The sequence below is a fragment of the Phyllobates terribilis genome, unplaced genomic scaffold (genome assembly GCF_046119375.1).
Source record: "Phyllobates terribilis strain yellow unplaced genomic scaffold, ASM4611937v1 Scaffold_3__8_contigs__length_932513732, whole genome shotgun sequence".
NCBI lineage: Eukaryota > Metazoa > Chordata > Amphibia > Anura > Dendrobatidae > Phyllobates > Phyllobates terribilis.
In genome coordinates this window covers 44,106,457-44,128,146 of record NW_027362763.1, presented here as the reverse complement: position 1 = coordinate 44,128,146, position 21,690 = coordinate 44,106,457, and the positions used below count along the sequence as shown (strand labels likewise).

At 51.0% G+C, this 21,690-nt stretch overlaps 1 protein-coding gene across 2 annotated transcripts in view; it reads left to right on the top strand.

Moving 5' to 3' along the window:
- SCARA5 (scavenger receptor class A member 5) overlaps positions 1-21,690 on the top strand; it is an 813,283-nt gene that overhangs the window by 345,810 nt on the left and 445,783 nt on the right. For both annotated transcript variants that reach the window (XM_073673833.1, XM_073673832.1), the window contains exon 4: positions 148-822. In XM_073673833.1, coding sequence (XP_073529934.1) covers positions 148-822 — 675 coding nt within the window. The remainder of the gene's footprint in view (positions 1-147; positions 823-21,690) is intronic.

The following is a 21,690-nucleotide window of genomic DNA, read 5'->3' as shown; positions in this document are numbered from 1 at the left end:
GTATTCAGAAAGCTCATTAGCTCCCTCCAGTGGAGGCTGCAGGTAGCCAGAGTTTATCATGTAGCCCAATACTTCTGCAGGGGATCAGCTCTTGTTTGTATGATTTTCTTCATTGCTCTTCATGCCTTTGTTTCTTCTTTGTTTTAGTATCAAGACCTCAAAGCGCTCCAGAAGATCTGAAGGTGTTAATGAGCAATGTCAACCGTCTGAATGAGAGCTACAGAGATCTACAATTTAAGCTCATGCAAATCACCTTCAAGGGAGACTTCATGGACCATATCTGGAAGCTGCAAGACCTCTTCCAGAACCATACAGACTCATTGTTTCAGTTGACAGAATCCATCCAGAAACTTGAGCGGAACCTCAATGGTGTCCAAGACATGGCCTCCAAGACGAACACGATGGTCTCAGGTCTCGGCGTTAGCCTAAACCAGGTCACTGACTCTCACAACTTAGATATGTATAGACTGTCTACGGAAGTTAACACTAGTCATTATGTATGGAGTCACCATGACGCCATATTGAAGGTGTTGACGAGTAAAGTGGAAGGACTTAATGAACAGTTAGGTGACTTGATGGTCACCTTAAATGCTATGAATGGGACATTTTCCTATGACATAGGGATTCATCATTCAAGGATACAGGAGCTTCAAGGTCTCATCACTAATGTGTCCGAAGACACCAGAAAGACGAGACTTCTTCACATAGTAATGGAGCAGCAGCTAAAGCATGAGATGGCCCTTATCAATAACGTGACTGAGGATCTGCGGCTTAAAGACTGGGAGCACTCGATAGCCTTAAAAAACATCACAGTATTGAGAGGTAGGTCATTGTCTTATGTCAGTTACTCAATCATTTATGTCCCATGAGAAAGAGAATGGAGAGTTGCCCGCATGGTGGCCATGTGCTCAGCTCTTTAAGAGTTACATATGAGGCTACTTCATCATACTTTCTCCAACCTAAAGAAGTTATCCCATGAAGAACACTCATCACGTATCCATAGAATGGGTCATAAATGGTGGTCCAACCTCTTTAACCCCCCCACTGATCATAAGAACAGAGGTTCCGTGTCCCGTAAGTGACTATAGAGGTAATGCGAAAGTGTGGCCACCACTCTAGTCACTTTTTATGGGTGCACAGCTTAATTTTACTCGGAAAACACAGTTCCTCTGTTCTCGTGATTGAGGAGGGTCCAAGCAGTCATAATCCCACCCATCATACATTTATTACCTATCCTACAGATAGCTGATTAATATTCTAACTTGGCAAAAATAGTCTGATTATTTTGTTTAAACATGGACCGGGGCAGTTCTCTTTTCTCCTCTCGCAGCAGGAAGTCACAGCAATCTCAAGCATCAATCTATTTCAATGCTACAAACTCTTCTGCTTCTAAGGCCTCATAATGTATCTATATGACCCTATATTATTGCTTTCGAGGGCCTCTGATTTCATACGAGGTGGAGGTATAATTAAATTAATCAGGAATCCAGGTGACTCAGTTGGTATTTGCTAGCGATAAGCAAATTGATTTGATGCAAATTGAATTGGTGTTGAATTTTTAGGAATTGTCCAAACCCAATTTTACATAATTCATGTGTGTATCACACAAAATGACTGCTACCATTTTACTTTTTGCAGAAGATTGCATCAGCCAGAGAAGGCTCACATAACCTCAGGCTTCTCCATAATATAGTACAGCTACTACACTACATGGTATTGCTCAGCTAATCAGGATGAACTATAATAGCCTGTATAAAAGCCGAGGCAGGGAATGCAGCAGCCATTTTAGGGTGAATCTGGACAGTTAGAGGACGTCACAGCTCAGAGCTTAGCCGTAGAGATAGGGAGAGAAATACTTAAAGCACTAAATATACATTACAGATAGTGCATTGTTGATGTCTGGTATTTACCTGACCCCGATGTAGAGAGATCCTAGCCGCCAATACTGTTACTACAACCTCCAGCTCTGGGATTTTTTTTCCAAACCTTGAACTCGTTTGCAGCCCACATATGGGAACACTGGAGAGCGAGTTGTCTCCGGGGCAGTAGAGGACGTTTTCCAAGATGGGTTTTGCATTTTGGATAGAAATCAAGTTAATTCCTCCATCTCTACCACTTCAGATGTGAACGTCTGCAAGACCCGCAATGGCAACTTAAGTGTAGATTGCTGTTTTACTGATGGAATAAGTCTGCTGACTATTAGTTGCTGCTTTTATGTTTTTTTTCGGTGCTTTGTCAGGTCCAGTGAAACGTGTCCAATGTTTATAGCCCTGGGCCGTCAAACATGTACGCCATGGTGTGCTCAGATCTTATCAGCGCCGTGTCAGACTCCAGATGGGGAATGTTTGGCTGTAGCTGTCGTCCATGTCTTCTGGATCCACTTTACGAGGGGACAGCAGATAACATGGTGCCCAGCCTTTTTAAAACTTTTCATAAAGTGGGGCTGGCCCGCAGCCTTAATACAGGTGGCTCCTCTAGTTATTGATATGGACACCAGGTCTGTTAACCTAGGTCAAAACCGGAGGAGTCATATCATTTGGTCACATGTATTGGGCAGGTTGCACATGTACTTCAATGGCTTCATTGCCAGTGTGCACGTGCACAGGGTCCCATTGGTGCCCACATCGCCCAGGTCTTAAAGAAGTGGCAACCATCTTCGTACTCCAATGAAGCCGAGCCTGTGATCGAGCTTCATAGGGAAATATCAGTCTCCCCATATGCTGCACTACTGTAGCTACTGTAGCATTGATCTATATAGCACAATCGCCAGTTCCTGGGGTAATAAAAAAAAAAAAAAATCTATGAAAAGTAGAAAAAAAAAAGTTTTAAAAATCTATAAATGTTTAACAAGTATGAAAGTATAAAAATGCGAATCACTCGGTTAAAGAAAAAAGTAAAAAAGAAAATTAATTTAGTAAAAGTTCGATTTAAAATAATAAAATTATTGAACCCGTACAGTAAACGCCATGAAACAAACGAAAAAATAAAAATGTCAGAATTGGCAATTTCAGTCGCTGCACATTCACCAAAAAAGAGAAATAAAAGGTGATAAAAACTTTGTATGTGCCCAAAGGGATCCCGATAAAAGACAACAAAAAAAGTGGGAAGATAAAAAGTTCCTGGTGTCGGAAAACGGAGGGACGAACACTTTTTTTTTTTTATAAAGTTCTGAAGTTTTTCTTATTACTACCCCAAACTATAGAAACTCCAGGCCGGGACACCAAAGTAGCAGTTATTGTACAGTGCTGTAAAAATACGGTACTATAGAGACCGCCACATAAAGGTGCATTGGTGGACTGGTTATACATCTCTCTATTGCATCTTTAAAGGCTGGAGAAGGATCAGATCAGGAGATTGCACCGGGTCACCCGAGGTAACACTGCCGGAACAAGTTGTACAAGATAAGGAGATGTAGGGGCTGCGGATAGCACAGGATGGACAGGAGCGAGTACCAGCTGGAGGACAGATGCTGCTGCACATGTGTCACCTCCAGAATCCTCAGCCATCGAGAGTCATACTCCAGAGATATAGAAATCAACTCCGACCAATGCCAGTCTATCTATCCATCCATGTATCCATCTATCCATCCACCCATCTGTCACGCAAGGTGTAGGAAAGGCAAACTGCAACACAAAGGGAAGGAGGAATAGGGGGCCCAGACTCTAGGGAAAGGGGGTAGTGGAGAGCTCCTAGCCTGACCTTATATCACCCTGTCTCCCATAACGTCCCTATATTGGGGCCGCACAGGAACCTCGTCCTGTCTTTCCCTGGCATTTGACCCTGGCTAGGGAGGAGAGGGGATGAGCACTAGTCGATCACCACTGACAACTAAAGACAACAAGGGGAAACAAACAAGGGAAGATAGCTTAGCTTTAGACAACTTCAGAGAGATGAACACACATCCTCTTAGCACCAGAGAGGAAGAAGTAATGCACTTGCTCCGAGCCTTCACAAGACGTCATGTGAGTATCGCCGACACCTCCCTCTAGCAAACAGCAGGTATTTATACACGCAGGCCAGGGTGTTAATTAGCAAGAGGAAGGTAGCCGCTGGGTCCTAGAGAGGCAGCTTCTAAGAAGGTGTCTGTAATGCCAAACAAAGGGATCTCCTGCAACCAACTGCGGGGCGACTGTCTGTCACTTCTGACACACCTGTGACACCATCTATCCATCTATCTATCTATTCATCTGTAGCACCCTGAGGATTCGGCTGCTACAGGGGTATTGCACCTCAACCAGAGGTGTGATATTCCACTCCCGGGTAAGGATGGAGTGTGGAACTGAGCTCAGAAAGCTGCATGCACTACACACATCCCATTTCCGAGGAACAGACCAACGGTACTCCCACTTAGAAATGTGCAGGTACGACCGAGTCTGTTCCTGGCTGGAGTGGGAGGGGGGTGGTACATCCCAGTAGTGTAGGGGCAGATAGGGGGAGCAGCCTGGGTAAAGATAGGAGCTCATTGGGTGCTGGTCACCTGAGCTCACACATAGAGGGAGTATTTAAGGTGGGCACCATCTAAGATCAGGGTCAGTCAGTCAGTCAGTCTGTCAGAGTGTAACCTGAAGAGAGCAGAGGAGAAGAGCAGAGCAGCCCAAGAGAGAGTGAGAGTGGAGCAAGAAAGACCCAGAGGGGGAAACAGAAGGAACTCTGAGAACCCACATACAAACACAGGGTGAAGAGTTGGCAAAAGGGTACCGGATCCCAAACTGGTGGGGGCTACAGCATACCTCAGCCAGAGACCGGAGGCCGTGGGCAGGATCTGCCACGGCCACCCACTAAATCCACCCTGAAGGCAAACCACGTGTAGGGTCAGGGAACCCAAGGCCAAGGGTCTCCCAACAGAAGGCCCGAGGGAGCTGGACCTAGGTGGATCACTGGTGGGGACGGCCAGAAGAAAGGACAAGAAGGAGGGCTCAGGGACACGCTCCGGACTTGCTTGGGGGTTGGCTGAATCCAGGACCTGGTGGACGCAGCACGGCTCGGGTGGTCACTCAAGGCCGGAGTGACCGGAATATCTGCAGTAAGTAAACACCCTGAACTGCACAACCCGACTCTGTCTTTAATCATCTACGCTGCACCACCACAACCCCCATCCTCTGCACCTGACCCCCTGAGGCCATACCCCTCCCGTTGGGGGTTATACTATCTAAAGCTGCACCAACACCATCAGCCTCAGCGGACCCTGCTGCAGCGGCGGCCGTAGTGACCGCAATCCAACGGGTGGCGTAGTCGACATCAAGAACTTTGTAACATCTGTAGGACTGCCACATACTCTGAGCTTGACACCCTGGGCACGGACCGGGTCACAGCCACTCGGAGACTACAACCCCCATCTGATCCGGCTCCGGGTATTCCCCTAAAGAATATGGCCCAGGGGGCGCGTCAACTTTGGCGTAGTCGGCAGGATTACGTGCCCACAACAACCGGGTACTGCGTGCCTGAAGAAAAGAACAAGTTTACCTCAAAAAGAAGTCTCCTGCCGGTTCCGGAGGGTCCCCGCCATCGGACCCCATCACAGGTCGTTTCCCGCCGGTTGTCCACCATTAACAGCTTTTTCCCGCCATCTGCAGAGTTTCCCGCCACTGGGAGACGATTCCCGCCATTTCCAAAGGTTTCCCGCCTTGGAAGAGCGGACGCCATTATGGGCGTGCCAGAGGGTGGCAAGAGGCCACCTTCCATCGTGGGCCAGGACCGAAAATGGCGCCAAAAGTGGAAACCGCCCCCACCAACAGAGACTGTGATGCTAGAGGTGTCTGTCAGCGTGAAAGAACTGCCCCTGGAGCTGACAATCACCAAGTGGCCCCGGGACCGCCCTCGAAGTGAGAGGACTGAGAAGAAGAGAGAAAAGATGGGTGTCGCTTGGAGCAGTCTGGAGAGAGCGCACCCGGAGGCAAGAAGCCTGGAGAAGAGTATCGGAGGAGCTTACACGGAGATGGCGAGAAAGCAGAGCAGCACCGGCCCGTTGGCCAGGAGCCTGCTAGAAACAGAGGAGGGAGAGCAGAGCAGCACCGGCCCGCTGGCCAGGAGCCTGCTGGAGACAACAGAAGGAGAGCAGAGCAGCACCGACCCGTTGGTCAGGAGCCTGCTGGAAGCAACGACCCCACTAGGCCTAGTGGAGGTCCTAGCACAGCTCCCCCGAGACCGGGAGTGTGCACAGACCGCTCTGGAGGGCCTCGCAAGGAGGATGGCCCGGGTGCAGCGAGAGACGTTGGCGGAGTGGAGCCGTGAGATGGCCCAGCAGACCGAGACCCGTCAGCGGAGCACGCCACCCGAGACGAGGAGACAGACCGCCTCTGAGGATGGCGCAGGAGGACTGAAGGCCGGAGACGGCGCCGAGAAGGGAGCCGAACGAAAGGAGGCAGGTAAAGGGGACGTCTCTACCCCAAACCGGGAAACCGCGTACCTGCCCCAGCTCCCCGTCGCAGAGCCCGAAGTACCCCCTGCCGTGCCCGTAACCGCAACGTCACCGCCACAGACTAGGCCTCAACCGGAAGCCGCAGCCGCGACCCCTGTGACGTCACACGCCTCGACCCCGAGCGTGACCAAGCAGGAAGTACCACCAGCCTGGTCGCAAGGCCTAGTACCCCCGGGCGCCGCAATACCAACAGCGCCCCCTACCTCCGCGGAGCCACCGGCCTGGTCGCAGGGCCAAGTAGCCCAGGGCGCCGCCGTCCTTACGGTGCCCTTCACCTTCCAGATACCCCAGGCCTGGCCGCAAGGCCTGGGCAACCCGGGCGCCACCACCACCGCGCCCATAAAACCAAGAGTGCCGCATCTGGGAGAAGATCTGTTCGCCCAACACACATGGCCGGACGGGTAGCCCTTTGTCTGGCCCAGGGAGTACTACGAACAAGAGCTCCAAAAGAGGGCAAGGCCCATGTGTGAACCCCTGATCCCGGCTCCAAAGCCCGTAAAAAGGATCTCGCCCCCGCTAGAGGAGGCACAGTTTGAGTGGGACCCCACCGGAGAAGACCTCATGGGGTTCACTCAAGAGACTCGGGCAGCCGCAGCGGAGCGTGCAGAGTGCTGCCGCCAGCAGCTCGAGGTCTTTGAGAGGGAGCGGAGAGAGAGGCGGGTCCGGGAACAACAAGCCCAGATAAGGAGCGCGGAGCAGAAGAGCCGGGCCAGGAGAGACCCCCGTGCAGCGCATAGTCCCCGCACCACCGGGACTGTGATCAAGTTTAACATGCAGCATGGGTGGGGCTTCATCCGAGACCACCGCACCCCAGGCGACGTCTTCGTGACCAGGAGAGACGTTGAGTCCCACCTACCGGAGGGACACAGAGGTCGTGACCTTTACATCGGGGACGAGGTCACCTTCACCCGGCACAAGTGTGCCAAAGGACCCTACGCCCTCCATGTGCATCGCCTGACGGAGGAAGAGCTGCGGTGTGAGGAGGAAGAACAAGAGGACCCGGACGGGTCTGAAGCTAAAGGAAACCATAAAGAAAGAGCAGGAGGACGTCGTCGTTAAGTACAGCGAAGCAGAAGCTGTATATAGTTGCCCGTCGGGGCACAGTGAACTGTTGCTAATATAGTCCCCGTTGGGACCAGTGTGTGTGAACTGTTTACCCGTTTATCCCTTAAATCCCACTGACCGAGGACTGAGAGCGGTCATTCCTCCCTAATACCTGGCCGAGGACTGAGAGCAGCCATATCCCCTGTATATAGTTGCGCGTCCTAAAGCGCTCCCTACTGGTTTTACAGGAAAGCCACGAGTTTTTTTCTAAGAGAAACTGTTGCACTTTTCCCGGGCACACGTTGCACAGTGTCCGGAGGAGGAACCAGAAACAAGAATGTTAATATGAAAAGTTTTATGATGCTGCTAATATATATGTTTTATATGTTTTATTATGTTGTTTATGAAAAAAAAAAAATTGTATGTTTGGATGATGTTTTATATCTTACAGCCCGAGGACGTGCTGTGATTTACCAGGGGGGAATGTAGCACCCTGAGGATTCGGCTGCTACAGGGGTATTGCACCTCAACCAGAGGTGTGATATTCCACTCCCGGGTAAGGATGGAGTGTGGAACTGAGCTCAGAAAGCTGCATGCACTACACACATCCCATTTCCGAGGAACAGACCAACGGTACTCCCACTTAGAAATGTGCAGGTACGACCGAGTCTGTTCCTGGCTGGAGTGGGAGGGGGGTGGTACATCCCAGTAGTGTAGGGGCAGATAGGGGGAGCAGCCTGGGTAAAGATAGGAGCTCATTGGGTGCTGGTCACCTGAGCTCACACATAGAGGGAGTATTTAAGGTGGGCACCATCTAAGATCAGGGTCAGTCAGTCAGTCAGTCTGTCAGAGTGTAACCTGAAGAGAGCAGAGGAGAAGAGCAGAGCAGCCCAAGAGAGAGTGAGAGTGGAGCAAGAAAGACCCAGAGGGGGAAACAGAAGGAACTCTGAGAACCCACATACAAACACAGGGTGAAGAGTTGGCAAAAGGGTACCGGATCCCAAACTGGTGGGGGCTAAAGCACACCTCAGCCAGAGACCGGAGGCCGTGGGCAGGATCTGCCACGGCCACCCACTAAATCCACCCTGAAGGCAAACCACGTGTAGGGTCAGGGAACCCAAGGCCAAGGGTCTCCCAACAGAAGGCCCGAGGGAGCTGGACCTAGGTGGATCCCTGGTGGGGACGGCCAGAAGAAAGGACAAGAAGGAGGGCTCAGGGACACGCTCCGGACTTGCTTGGGGGTTGGCTGAATCCAGGACCTGGTGGACGCAGCACGGCTCGGGTGGTCACTCAAGGCCGGAGTGACCGGAATATCTGCAGTAAGTAAACACCCTGAACTGCACAACCCGACTCTGTCTTTAATCATCTACGCTGCACCACCACAACCCCCATCCTCTGCACCTGACCCCCTGAGGCCATACCCCTCCCGTTGGGGGTTATACTATCTAAAGCTGCACCAACACCATCAGCCTCAGCGGACCCTGCTGCAGCGGCGGCCGTAGTGACCGCAATCCAACGGGTGGCGTAGTCGACATCAAGAACTTTGTAACATCTGTAGGACTGCCACATACTCTGAGCTTGACACCCTGGGCACGGACCGGGTCACAGCCACTCGGAGACTACAACCACCATCTGATCCGGCTCCGGGTATTCCCCTAAAGAATATGGCCCAGGGGGCGCGTCACATCTATAAAGCAAGACAAAAAGCAGCACTAGCAGACAGTTGGGTGCAGAGCCACCTAGGTACATACCAGTCCTATAATATATCCAAAAATATGGAGGCAGCACACAGATTGAGGTAGAAAAAAAATGAGAGACAGAATTTAAAAATAATCCAGAAAACCACATTGTATGATTTTTACATAATTAATTAGCATTTTATTGCATGAAATAAGTATTTGATACAATGGAAAAACAGAATTTTATATTTGGTGCAGAAACCTTTGTTTGCAATTACAGAGGTCAGACGTTTCCTGTAGTTCTTCACCAGGTTTGCACACACTGCAGCAGGGATTTTGGCCCCCTCCTCCATACAGATCTTCTCCAGATCTTTCAGGTTTCGGGGCTGTCGCTGGGTAACATTGAGTTTCAGCTCCCTCCATAGATTTTCTATTGGGTTCAGGTCTGGAGACTGGCTAGGCCACTGCAGGAGCTTGAAATGCTTCTTATGGAGCCACTCCTTTGTTGCCTTGGCTGTGTGTTTCGGGTCATTGTCATGCTGGAAGACCCAGCCATGACCCATCTTCAACGCTCTTACTGAGGGAAGGAGGTTTTGAGCCAAAATGTGACCCCATCCATCTTCACTTCAATACGGTGCAGACGTCCTGTCCTCTTTGCAGAAAAGCACCCCCAAAGTATGATGTTTCCCCCACAATGCTTCATGGCTGGGATGGTGTTCTTGGCGTTGTACTCATTCTTCTTCCTCCAAACACGGCGAGTGGAGTTGATACCAAAAAGTTCTATTTTAGTCTCATCTGACCACATGACCTTCTCCCATGCCTCCTCTGGATCATCCAGATGGTCACTGGCGAACTTCAAACAGGTCTGGTCATGTGCTGTCGTGAGCAGGGAAACCTTGCATGCCCTGCAGGATTTTAACCCAGGACGGCGTAGTGTGTTACTAACGGTAATGTTTGAGACTGTGGTCCCAGCTCTCTGCAGGTCATTGACCAGGTCCTCCTGTGTAGTTCTGGGCTGATTCCTGACCTTTCTCAGAATCATCTTTACCCCACGAGGTGAGATCCTGCATGGAGCCACAGACCGAGAAAGATTGACAGACATCTTGTGTTTCTTCCATTTTCAAATAATTGCGCCAACAGTTGTTGCCTTCTCACCAAGCTGATTGCCTATTGTCCTGTAGCCCATCTCAGCCTTGTGCAGGTCTACAATTTTGTCCCTGGTGTCCTTGGTCTTGGCCATGGTGGAGAGGTTGGAGTGTGATTGATTGAGTGTGTGGACAGGTGTCTTTTATACAGGTAACGAGTTCAAACAGGTGCAATTAATACAGGTAATGAGTGCAGAGTAGGAGGCTTCTTAAAGAAAAACTAACAGGTCTGTGAGAGGCAGAATTCCTGCTGGTTGGTTCGTTGATCAAATACTTATTTCATGCAATAAAGTGCAAATTAATTCTATTCTAATAGTGGCGACATTTCGTTCCAAGCGGCGGGGTCCAGCACCTACATGCTTACTGTTTCCAGGACTCTGCAGCATTCACAGTGGAGGCCATAGGCCGGGGAACCAGGCAAGGAGAGGTCAGCAGATTATTGGCTGCTCGGCTTCTAATTAGGTGAAGAACTTCTACATTATTTCCATCAGAATGAAAAGTTCTCCCACCGAGTACGAAGCCGGTGTCGTCTCCTCCTCGTCTTTTCCGCCAGGAGATTTTCTTTCCATGGTTCAGTTTTCCCAATTTCATGTTGAATATTCAGAACACGGAGACGACGGCCAAAAGGCTTAAAACAGATCCTGGCCGGACGGAGTCACCAGCGCCCCCCAATGAGGCAGCAGAACTGTGCTTATTCCACAGCTGCATGCAACAGAGATAAAGAGAGCAGAGATAGCAGAGCCGTACAGAGCAGAGATAGCAGAGCCGTACAGAGCAGAGATAACAGAGCCGTACAGAGCAGAGATAGCAGAGACGCACAGAGCAGAGATAACAGAGCCGTACAGAGCTGAGATAGCAGAGCCGTACAGAGCAGAGATAACAGAGCCGTACAGAGCAGAGATAGCAGAGCCGTACAGAGCAGAGATAACAGAGCCGTACAGAGCAGAGATAGCAGAGCCGTACAGAGCAGAGATAACAGAGCCGTACAGAGCTGAGATAGCAGAGCCGTACAGAGCAGAGATAACACAGCCGCACAGAGCAGAGATAGCAGAGCCGTACAGAGCAGAGATAACAGAGCCGTACAGAGCAGAGAAAACAGAGCCGAACAGAGCAGAGATAACAGAGCCGTACAGAGCAGAGATAACGGAGCCGTACAGAGCAGAGATAACAGAGACGCACAGAGCAGAGATAACAGAGCCGTACAGAGCAGAGATAACAGAGCCGTACAGAGCAGAGATAACGGAGCCGCACAGAGCAGAGATAGCAGAGCCGTACAGAGCAGAGATAACACAGCCGCACAGAGCAGAGATAGCAGAGCCGTACAGAGCAGAGATAACACAGCCGCACAGAGCAGAGATAGCAGAGCCGTACAGAGCAGAGATAACACAGCCGCACAGAGCAGAGATAGCAGACCCGCACAGAGCAGAGATAACAGAGACGCACAGAGCAGAGATAACAGAGCCGCACAGAGCAGAGATAGCAGAGCCGTACAGAGCAGAGATAACAGAGACGCACAGAGCAGAGATAACAGAGCCGTACAGAGCAGAGATAACAGAGCCGTACAGAGCAGAGATAACAGAGCCAAACAGAGCAGAGATAACAGAGCCGTACAGAACAGAGATAACAGAGCCGTACAGAGCAGAGATAACAGAGACGCACAGAGCAGAGATAGCAGAGCCGTACAGAGCAGAGATAACAGAGCCGTACAGAGCACAGATAGCAGAGCCGTACAGAGCAGAGATAGCAGAGCCGTACAGAGCAGAGATAGCAGAGCCAAACAAAGCAGAGATAACAGAGCCGCACAGAGCAGAGATAACAGAGCCAAACAGAGCAGAGATAACAGAGCCGTACAGAGCAGAGATAACAGAGCCCCACAGAGCAGAGATAACAGAGCCCCACAGAGCAGAGATAACAGAGCCGCACAGAGCAGAGATAACGGAGCCGTACAGAGCAGAGGTAACAGAGCCGTACAGAGCAGAGATAACGGAGCCAAACAGAGCAGAGATAACAGAGCCATACAGAGCAGAGATAATAGAGCCGTACAGAGCAGAGATAGCAGAGCCGCACAGAGCAGAGATAACGGAGCCAAACAGAGCAGAGATAACAGAGCCATACAGAGCAGAGATAGCAGAGCCGTACAGAGCAGAGATAACAGAGCCGCACAGAGCAGAGATAGCAGAGCCGCACAGAGCAGAGATAACAGAGCCGTACAGAGCAGAGATAACAGAGCCGTACAGAGCAGAGATAACAGAGACGCACAGAGCAGAGATAGCAGAGCGGTACAGAGCAGAGATAACAGAGCCGTACAGAGCAGAGATAGCAGAGCCGTACAGAGCAGAGATAGCAGAGCCGTACAGAGCAGAGATAACAGAGCCGCACAGAGCAGAGATAGCAGAGACGCACAGAGCAGAGATAACAGAGCCACACAGAGCAGAGATAACAGAGCCGTACAGAGCAGAGATAATAGAGCCGTACAGAGCAGAGATAGCAGAGCCGTACAGAGCAGAGATAATAGAGCCGTACAGAGCAGAGGTAACAGAGCCACACAGAGCAGAGATAACAGAGCCGCACAAAGCAGAGGTAACAGAGCCGTACAGAGCAGAGATAGCAGAGCCGTACAGAGCAGAGATAACAGAGCCGTACAGAGCAGAGATAGCAGAGCCGTACAGAGCAGAGATAATAGAGCTGTACAGAGCAGAGATAGCAGAGCCGCACAGAGCAGAGATAACAGAGCCGCACAGAGTAGAGATAACAGAGCCGCACAGAGCAGAGGTAACAGAGCCGCACAGAGCAGAGATAACAGAGCCGCACAGAGCAGAGGTAACAGAGCCGTACAGAGCAGAGATAGCAGAGCCGTACAGAGCAGAGATAACAGAGCCGTACAGAGCTGAGTTAACAGAGCCGCACAGAGCAGAGATAGCAGAGCCGCACAGAGCAGAGATAACAGAGCCGCACAGAGCAGAGATAACAGAGCCGTACAGAGCAGAGATAACAGAGCCGTACAGAGCAGAGATAACAGAGCCGTACAGAGCAGAGATAACAGAGCCACACAGAGCAGAGATAACAGAGCCGTACAGAGCAGAGGTAACAGAGCCGTACAGAGCAGAGATAACAGAGCCGTACAGAGCAGAGATAACAGAGCCGCACAGAGCAGAGATAACAGAGCCGCACAGAGCAGAGATAACAGAGCCGTACAGAGCAGAGATAACAGAGCCACACAGAGCTGAGATAACAGAGCCGCACAGAGCAGAGGTAACAGAGCCGCACAGAGCAGAGGTAACAGAGCCACACAGAGCAGAGATAACAGAGCCGCACAGAGCAGAGATAATAGAGCCGTACAGAGCTGAGATAACAGAGCCGCACAGAGCAGAGATAACAGAGCCACACAGAGCAGAGATAACAGAGCCGCACACAGCAGAGATAATAGAGCCGTACAGAGCAGAGATAACACAGCCGTACGAAGCAGAGATAACGGAGCCGTAGAGAGCAGAGATAATAGAGCCGTACAGAGCAGAGATAACAGAGCCGTACGGAGCAGAGATAACGGAGCCGTAGAGAGCAGAGATAATAGAGCCGTACAGAGCAGAGATTACAGAGCAGAGATAACAGAGCCGTACAGAGCAGAGATAATGGAGCCGTACAGAGTAGAGATAACAGAGCCGCACAGAGCAGAGATAATAGAGCCATTAAGAGCAGAGATAACAGAGCCATACAGAGCAGAGATAACAGAGCCGCACTGAGCAGAGATAACAGAGCCGTACAGAGCAGAGATAACAGAGCTGTACATAGCAGAGGTAACAGAGCCGCACAGAGCAGAGATAACAGAGCCGTACAGAGCAGAGGTAACAGAGCCGCACAGAGCAGAGATAACAGAGCCGCACAGAGCAGAGATAACAGAGCCGTACAGAGCAGAGGTAACAGAGCCGCACAGAGCAGAGATAACAGAGCCGTACAGAGCAGAGATAACAGAGCCGCACAGAGCAGAGATAGCAGAGCCATACAGAGCAGAGATAACAGAGCCGCACAGAGCAGAGATAACAGAGCCGTACAGAGCAGAGATAACAGAGCCGCACAGAGCAGAGATAACAGAGCCGTACAGAGCAGGGATAATGGAGCCGCACTGAGCAGAGATAACAGAGCCGTACGGAGCAGAAGTAACAGAGCCGTATGGAGCAGAGATAACAGAGCCGTACAGAGCACAGATAACAGAGTGGCACAGAGCTGAGATAACAGAGCCGTACAGAGCTGAGATAACAGAGCCGCACAGAGCAGAGATAATAGAGCCGCACAGAGCAGAGATAACAGAGCCGTACAGAGCAGAGATAACGGAGCCGTACACAGCAGAGATAACGGAGCCGCACAGAGCAGAGATAACAGAGCCGCACAGAGCAGAGATAACGGAGCCGCACAGAGCAGAGATAACGGAGCCGCACAGAGCAGAGATAACAGAGCCAAACAGAGCAGAGATAACAGAGCCGTACAGAGCAGAGATAACAGAGCCGCACAGAGCAGAGATAATAGAGCCGTACAGAGCAGAGATAACGGAGCCGTACAGAGCAGAGATAACAGAGCCGTACAGAGCAGAGATAACAGAGCCATACAGAGCTGAGATAACAGAGCCGTACAGAGCTGAGATAATAATAACAGAGCCATACAATAATAACAGAGCCATACAGAGCTGAGATAACAGAGCCGCACAGAGCAGAGATAATAGAGCCGCACAGAGCAGAGATAACAGAGCCGTACAGAGCAGAGGCAACAGAGCCGCACAGAGCAGAGGAAACAGAGCCGCACAGAGCAGAGATAACAGAGCCGTACAGAGCAGAGATAACGGAGCCGCACAGAGCAGAGATAACAGAGCCGCACAGAGCAGAGATAACAGAGCCGCACACAGCAGAGATAACAGAGCCGTACAGAGCAGAGATAACGGAGCCATACAGAGCAGAGATAACGGAGCCGTACAGAGCAGAGATAACAGAGCCGTACAGAGCAGAGATAACGGAGCCGTACAGAGTAGAGATAACGGAGCCATACAGAGCAGAGATAACGGAGCCGTACAGAGTAGAGATAACGGAGCCGCACTGAGCAGAGATAACGGAGCCGTACAGAGCAGAGATAACGGAGCAGTACAGAGCAGAGATAACGGAGCCGTACAGAGCAGAGATAACAGAGCCGTACAGAGTAGAGATAACGGAGCCGCACTGAGCAGAGATAACAGAGCCGTACAGAGCAGTGATAACAGAGCCGTACAGAACAGAGGTAACAGAGCCGCACAGAGCAGAGGTAACAGAGCCGCACAGAGCAGAAATAACGGAGCCGTACAGAGCAGAGGTAACAGAGCCGTACAGAGCAGAGATAACAGAGCCAAACAGAGCAGAGATAACAGAGCCGTACAGAACAGAGGTAACAGAGCTGTACAGAGCAGAGGTAACAGAGCCGCACAGAGCGGAGATAACAGAGCCGCACAGAGCAGAGATAACAGAGCCGTACAGAACAGAGGTAACAGAGCCGCACAGAGCAGAGATAATAGAGCCATTAAGAGCAGAGATAACGGAGCCGTACAGAGCAGAGATAATAGAGCTGTATGGAGCAGAAATAATAGAGCCGTGCAGAGCAGAGATAACGGAGCCGTACAGAGCAGAGGTAACAGAGCCGCACAGAGCAGAGATAGCAGAGCCGCACAGAGCAGAGATAACAGAGCCAAACAGAGCAGAGATAACAGAGCCGTACAGAGCAGAGATAACAGAGCCGCAAAGAGCAGAGATAACAGAGCCGCACAGAGCAGAGGTAACAGAGCCGCACAGAGCAGAGATAACAGAGCCGCACAGAGCAGAGATAACAGAGCCGTACAGAGCAGAGATAACAGAGCCGCACAGAGCAGAGATAACAGAGCCGTACAGAGCAGAGGTAACAGAGCCGCACAGAGCAGAGGTAACAGAGACGCACAGAGCAGAGATAACAGAGTCGTACAGAGCAGAGATAACAGAGCCGTACAGAACAGAGGTAAGAGAGCTGCACAGAGCAGAGATAACAGAGTCGTACAGAGCAGAGATAACAGAGCCGTACATAGCAGAGGTAACAGAGCCGCACAGAGCAGAGATAACAGAGCCGCACAGAGCAGAGGTAACAGAGCCGCACAGAGCAGAGGTAACAGAGCCGCACAGAGCAGAGATAACAGAGCCGCACAGAGCAGAGATAACAGAGCCGTACAGAGCAGAGATAACAGAGCCGCACAGAGCAGAGATAACAGAGCCGTACAGAGCAGAGGTAACAGAGCCGCACAGAGCAGAGGTAACAGAGACGCACAGAGCAGAGATAACAGAGTCGTACAGAGCAGAGATAACAGAGCCGCACAGAGCAGAGGTAAGAGAGCTGCACAGAGCAGAGATAACAGAGTCGTACAGAGCAGAGATAACAGAGCCGTACATAGCAGAGGTAACAGAGCCGCACAGAGCAGAGGTAACAGAGCCGCACAGAGCAGAGATAACGGAGCCATACAGAGCAGAGGTAACACAGCCGTACAGAGCAGAGATAACAGAGCCAAACAGAGCAGAGATAACAGAGCCGTACAGAACAGAGGTAACAGAGCTGCACAGAGCAGAGATAACATAGCCGCACAGAGCAGAGATAACAGAGCCATTAAGAGCAGAGATAACAGAGCCGTACAGAGTAGAGATAACAGAGCCCTACAGAGCAGAGATAACAGAGCCGTACAGAGCAGAGATAATGGAGCCGTACAGAGTAGAGATAACAGAGCCGCACAGAGCAGAGATAATAGAGCCATTAAGAGCAGAGATAACAGAGCCATACAGAGCAGAGATAACGGAGCCGCACTGAGCAGAGATAACAGAGCCGTACAGAGCAGAGATAACAGAGCTGTACATAGCAGAGGTAACAGAGCCGCACAGAGCAGAGATAACAGAGCCGCACAGAGCAGAGATATTGGAGCCGTACAGAGCAGAGGTAACAGAGCCGTACAGAGCAGAGATAACAGAGCCGCACAGAGCAGAGATAACAGAGCCGTACAGAGCAGAGATAACAGAGCCGTACAGAGTAGAGATAACGGAGCCATACAGAGTAGAGATAACAGAGCCGCACAGAGCAGAGATAGCAGAGCCATACAGAGCAGAGATAACAGAACTGCACAGAGCAGAGATAACAGAGCCGTACAGAGCAGAGATAACAGAGCCGCACAGAGCAGAGATAACAGAGCCGTACAGAGCAGAGATAATGGAGCCGCACTGAGCAGAGATAACAGAGCCGTACGGAGCAGAAGTAACAGAGCCGTATGGAGCAGAGATAACAGAGCTGTACAGAGCACAGATAACAGAGTGGCACAGAGCAGAGATAATAGAGCCGTACAGAGCAGAGATAATGGAGCCGTACAGAGCAGAGATAACGGAGCTGTACAGAGCAGAGATAACAGAGCGGCACAGAGCAGAGATAACGGAGCCGCACAGAGCAGAGATAACAGAGCCGCACAGAGCAGAGATAACAGAGCCGTACAGAGCAGAGATAACGGAGCCGTACACAGCAGAGATAACGGAGCCGCACAGAGCAGAGATAACAGAGCCGTACAGAGCAGAGATAACGGAGCCGCACAGAGCAGAGATAACAGAGCCGCACAGAGCAGAGATAACAGAGCCAAACAGAACAGAGATAACAGAGCCGTACAGAGCAGAGATAACAGAGCCGCACAGAGCAGAGATAACGGAGCCGTACAGAGCAGAGATAACAGAGCCGTACAGAGCAGAGATAACAGAGCCATACAGAGCAGAGATAATAGAGCCGCACAGAGCAGAGATAACAGAGCCGTACAGAGCAGAGGCAACAGAGCCGCACAGAGCAGAGGCAACAGAGCCGCACAGAGCAGAGATAGCAGAGCCGCACAGAGCAGAGATAACAGAGCCGTACAGAGCAGAGATAACGGAGCCGCACAGAGCAGAGATAACAGAGCCGCACAGAGCAGAGATAACAGAGCCGCACACAGCAGAGATAACAGAGCCGTACAGAGCAGAGATAACGGAGCCATACAGAGCAGAGATAACGGAGCCGTACAGAGCAGAGATAACAGAGCCGTACAGAGCAGAGATAACGGAGCCGTACAGAGTAGAGATAACGGAGCCGTACAGAGCAGAGATAACGGAGCCGTACAGAGTAGAGATAACGGAGCCGCACTGAGCAGAGATAACGGAGCCGTACAGAGCAGAGATAACGGAGCAGTACAGAGCAGACATAACGGAGCCGTACAGAGCAGAGATAACGGAGCCGTACAGAGTAGAGATAACGGAGCCGCACTGAGCAGAGATAACAGAGCCGTACAGAGCAGTGATAACAGAGCCGTACAGAACAGAGGTAACAGAGCTGTACATAGCAGAGGTAACAGAGCCGCACAGAGCAGAGGTAACAGAGCCGCACAGAGCAGAGATAACGGAGCCGTACAGAGCAGAGGTAACAGAGCCGTACAGAGCAGAGATAACAGAGCCAAACAGAGCAGAGATAACAGAGCCGTACAGAACAGAGGTAACAGAGCTGTACAGAGCAGAGGTAACAGAGCCGCACAGAGCGGAGATAACAGAGCCGCACAGAGCAGAGATAACAGAGCCGTACAGAGCGGAGATAACAGAGCCGCACAGAGCGGAGATAACAGAGCCGCACAGAACAGAGGTAACAGAGCCGCACAGAGCAGAGATAATAGAGCCATTAAGAGCAGAGATAACGGAGCCGTACAGAGCAGAGATAATAGAGCTGTATGGAGCAGAAATAATAGAGCCGTACAGAGCAGAGATAACGGAGCCGTACAGAGCAGAGGTAACAGAGCCGCACAGAGCAGAGATAGCAGAGCCGCACAGAGCAGAGATAACAGAGCCAAACAGAGCAGAGATAACAGAGCCGTACAGAGCAGAGATAACAGAGCCGCAAAGAGCAGAGATAACAGAGCCGTACAGAGCAGAGATAACAGAGCCGCAGAGAGCAGAGGTAACAGAGCCGCACAGAGCAGAGATAACAGAGCCGCACAGAGCAGAGATAACAGAGCCGTACAGAGCAGAGATAACAGAGCCGCACAGAGCAGAGATAACAGAGCCGTACAGAGCAGAGGTAACAGAGCCGCACAGAGCAGAGGTAACAGAGACGCACAGAGCAGAAATAACAGAGCCGTACAGAGCAGAGATAACAGAGACGCACAGAGCAGAGATAACAGAGTCGTACAGAGCAGAGATAACAGAGCCGTACAGAACAGAGGTAAGAGAGCTGTACATAGCAGAGGTAACAGAGCCGCACAGAGCAGAGGTAACAGAGCCGCACAGAGCAGAGATAACGGAGCCGTACAGAGCAGAGGTAACACAGCCGTACAGAGCAGAGATAACAGAGCCAAACAGAGCAGAGATAACAGAGCCGTACAGAACAGAGGTAACAGAGCTGTACAGAGCAGAGATAACATAGCCGCACAGAGCAGAGATAACAGAGCCGTACAGAACAGAGGTAACAGAGCCGCACAGAGCAGAGATAACATAGCCGCACAGAGCAGAGATAACAGAGCCGTACAGAACAGAGGTAACAGAGCCGCACAGAGCAGAGATAATAGAGCCATTAAGAGCAGAGATAACGGAGCCGTACAGAGTAGAGATAACAGAGCCGCACAGAGCAGAGATAACAGAGCCGCACAGAGCAGAGGTAACAGAGCCGCACAGAGCAGAGGTAACAGAGCCGTACAGAGCAGAGATAACGGAGCCGTACAGAGCAGAGGTAACAGAGCCGCACAGAGCAGAGATTGCAGAGCCGCACAGAGCAGAGATAACAGAGCCGTACAGAGCAGAGATAACAGAGCCGCAAAGAACAGAGATAACAGAGCCGTACAGATCAGAGATAACAGAGCCGCACAGAGCAGAGGTAACAGAGCTGCACAGAGCAGAGATAACAGAGCCGCACAGAGCAGAGGTAACAGAGCCGCACACAGCAGAGGTAACAGAGCCGCACAGAGCAGAGATAACAGAGCCGCACAGATCAGAGATAATAGAGCTGTACAGAGCAGAGGTAACAGAGCCGCACAGAGCAGAGGTAACAGAGCCGCACAGAGCAGAGATAACAGAGCCGCACAGAGCAGAGATAACAGAGCCGTACAGAGCAGAGATAGCAGAGCCGCACAGAGCAGAGATAACAGAGCCAAACAGAGCAGAGATAACAGAGCCGTACAGAACAGAGATAACAGAGCCGTACAGAGCAGAGATAGCAAAGACGCACAGAGCAGAGATAACAGAGCCGTACAGAGCAGAGATAACAGAGACGCACAGAGCAGAGATAGCAGAGCCGTACGGAGCAGAGATAACAGAGCCGTACAGAGCAGAGATAACAGAGCCGCACAGAGCAGAGATAACAGAGCCGCACAGAGCAGAGGTAACAGAGCCGTACAGAACAGAGATAACAGAGACGCACAGAGCAGAGATAACAGAGCCGTACAGAGCAGAGATAACAGAGCCAAACAGAGCAGAGATAACAGAGCCGTACAGAGCAGAGATAACAGAGCCGTACAGAGCAGAGATAACAGAGCCGTACAGAGCAGAGATAACAGAGCCGCACAGAGCAGAGATAACAGAGACGCACAGAGCAGAGATAACAGAGCCGTACAGAGCAGAGATAACAGAGACGCACAGAGCAGAGATAGCAGAGCCGTACAGAGCAGAGATAACAGAGCCAAACAGAGCAGAGATAACAGAGCCGTACAGAGCAGAGATAACAGAGCCGCACAGAGCAGAGATAACAGAGCCGTACAGAGCAGAGATAACAGAGACGCACAGAGCAGAGATAGCAGAGCCGTACAGAGCAGAGATAACAGAGCCGTACAGAGCAGAGATAGCAGAGCCGTACAGAGCAGAGATAGCAGAGTCAAACAGAGCAGAGATAACAGAGCCGCACAGAGCAGAGATAACAGAGCCGTACAGAGCAGAGATAACAGAGCCCCACAGAGCAGAGATAACAGAGCCGCACAGAGCAGAGATAACAGAGCCAAACAGAGCAGAGATAACAGAGCCGCACAGAGCAGAGATAACAGAGCCAAACAGAGCAGAGATAACAGAGCCATACAGAGCAGAGATAACAGAGCCCCACAGAGCAGAGATAACAGAGCCGTACAGAGCAGAGATAACGGAGCCGTACAGAGCAGAGATAACGGAGCCGTACAGAGCAGAGGCAACAGAGCCGTACAGAGCAGAGATAACGGAGCCAAACAGAGCAGAGATAACAGAGCCATACAGAGCAGAGATAATAGAGCCGTACAGAGCAGAGATAACAGAGCCGCACAGAGCAGAGATAGCAGAGCCGCACAGAGCAGAGATAACGGAGCCAAACAGAGCAGAGATAACAGAGCCATACAGAGCAGAGATAGCAGAGCCGTACAGAGCAGAGA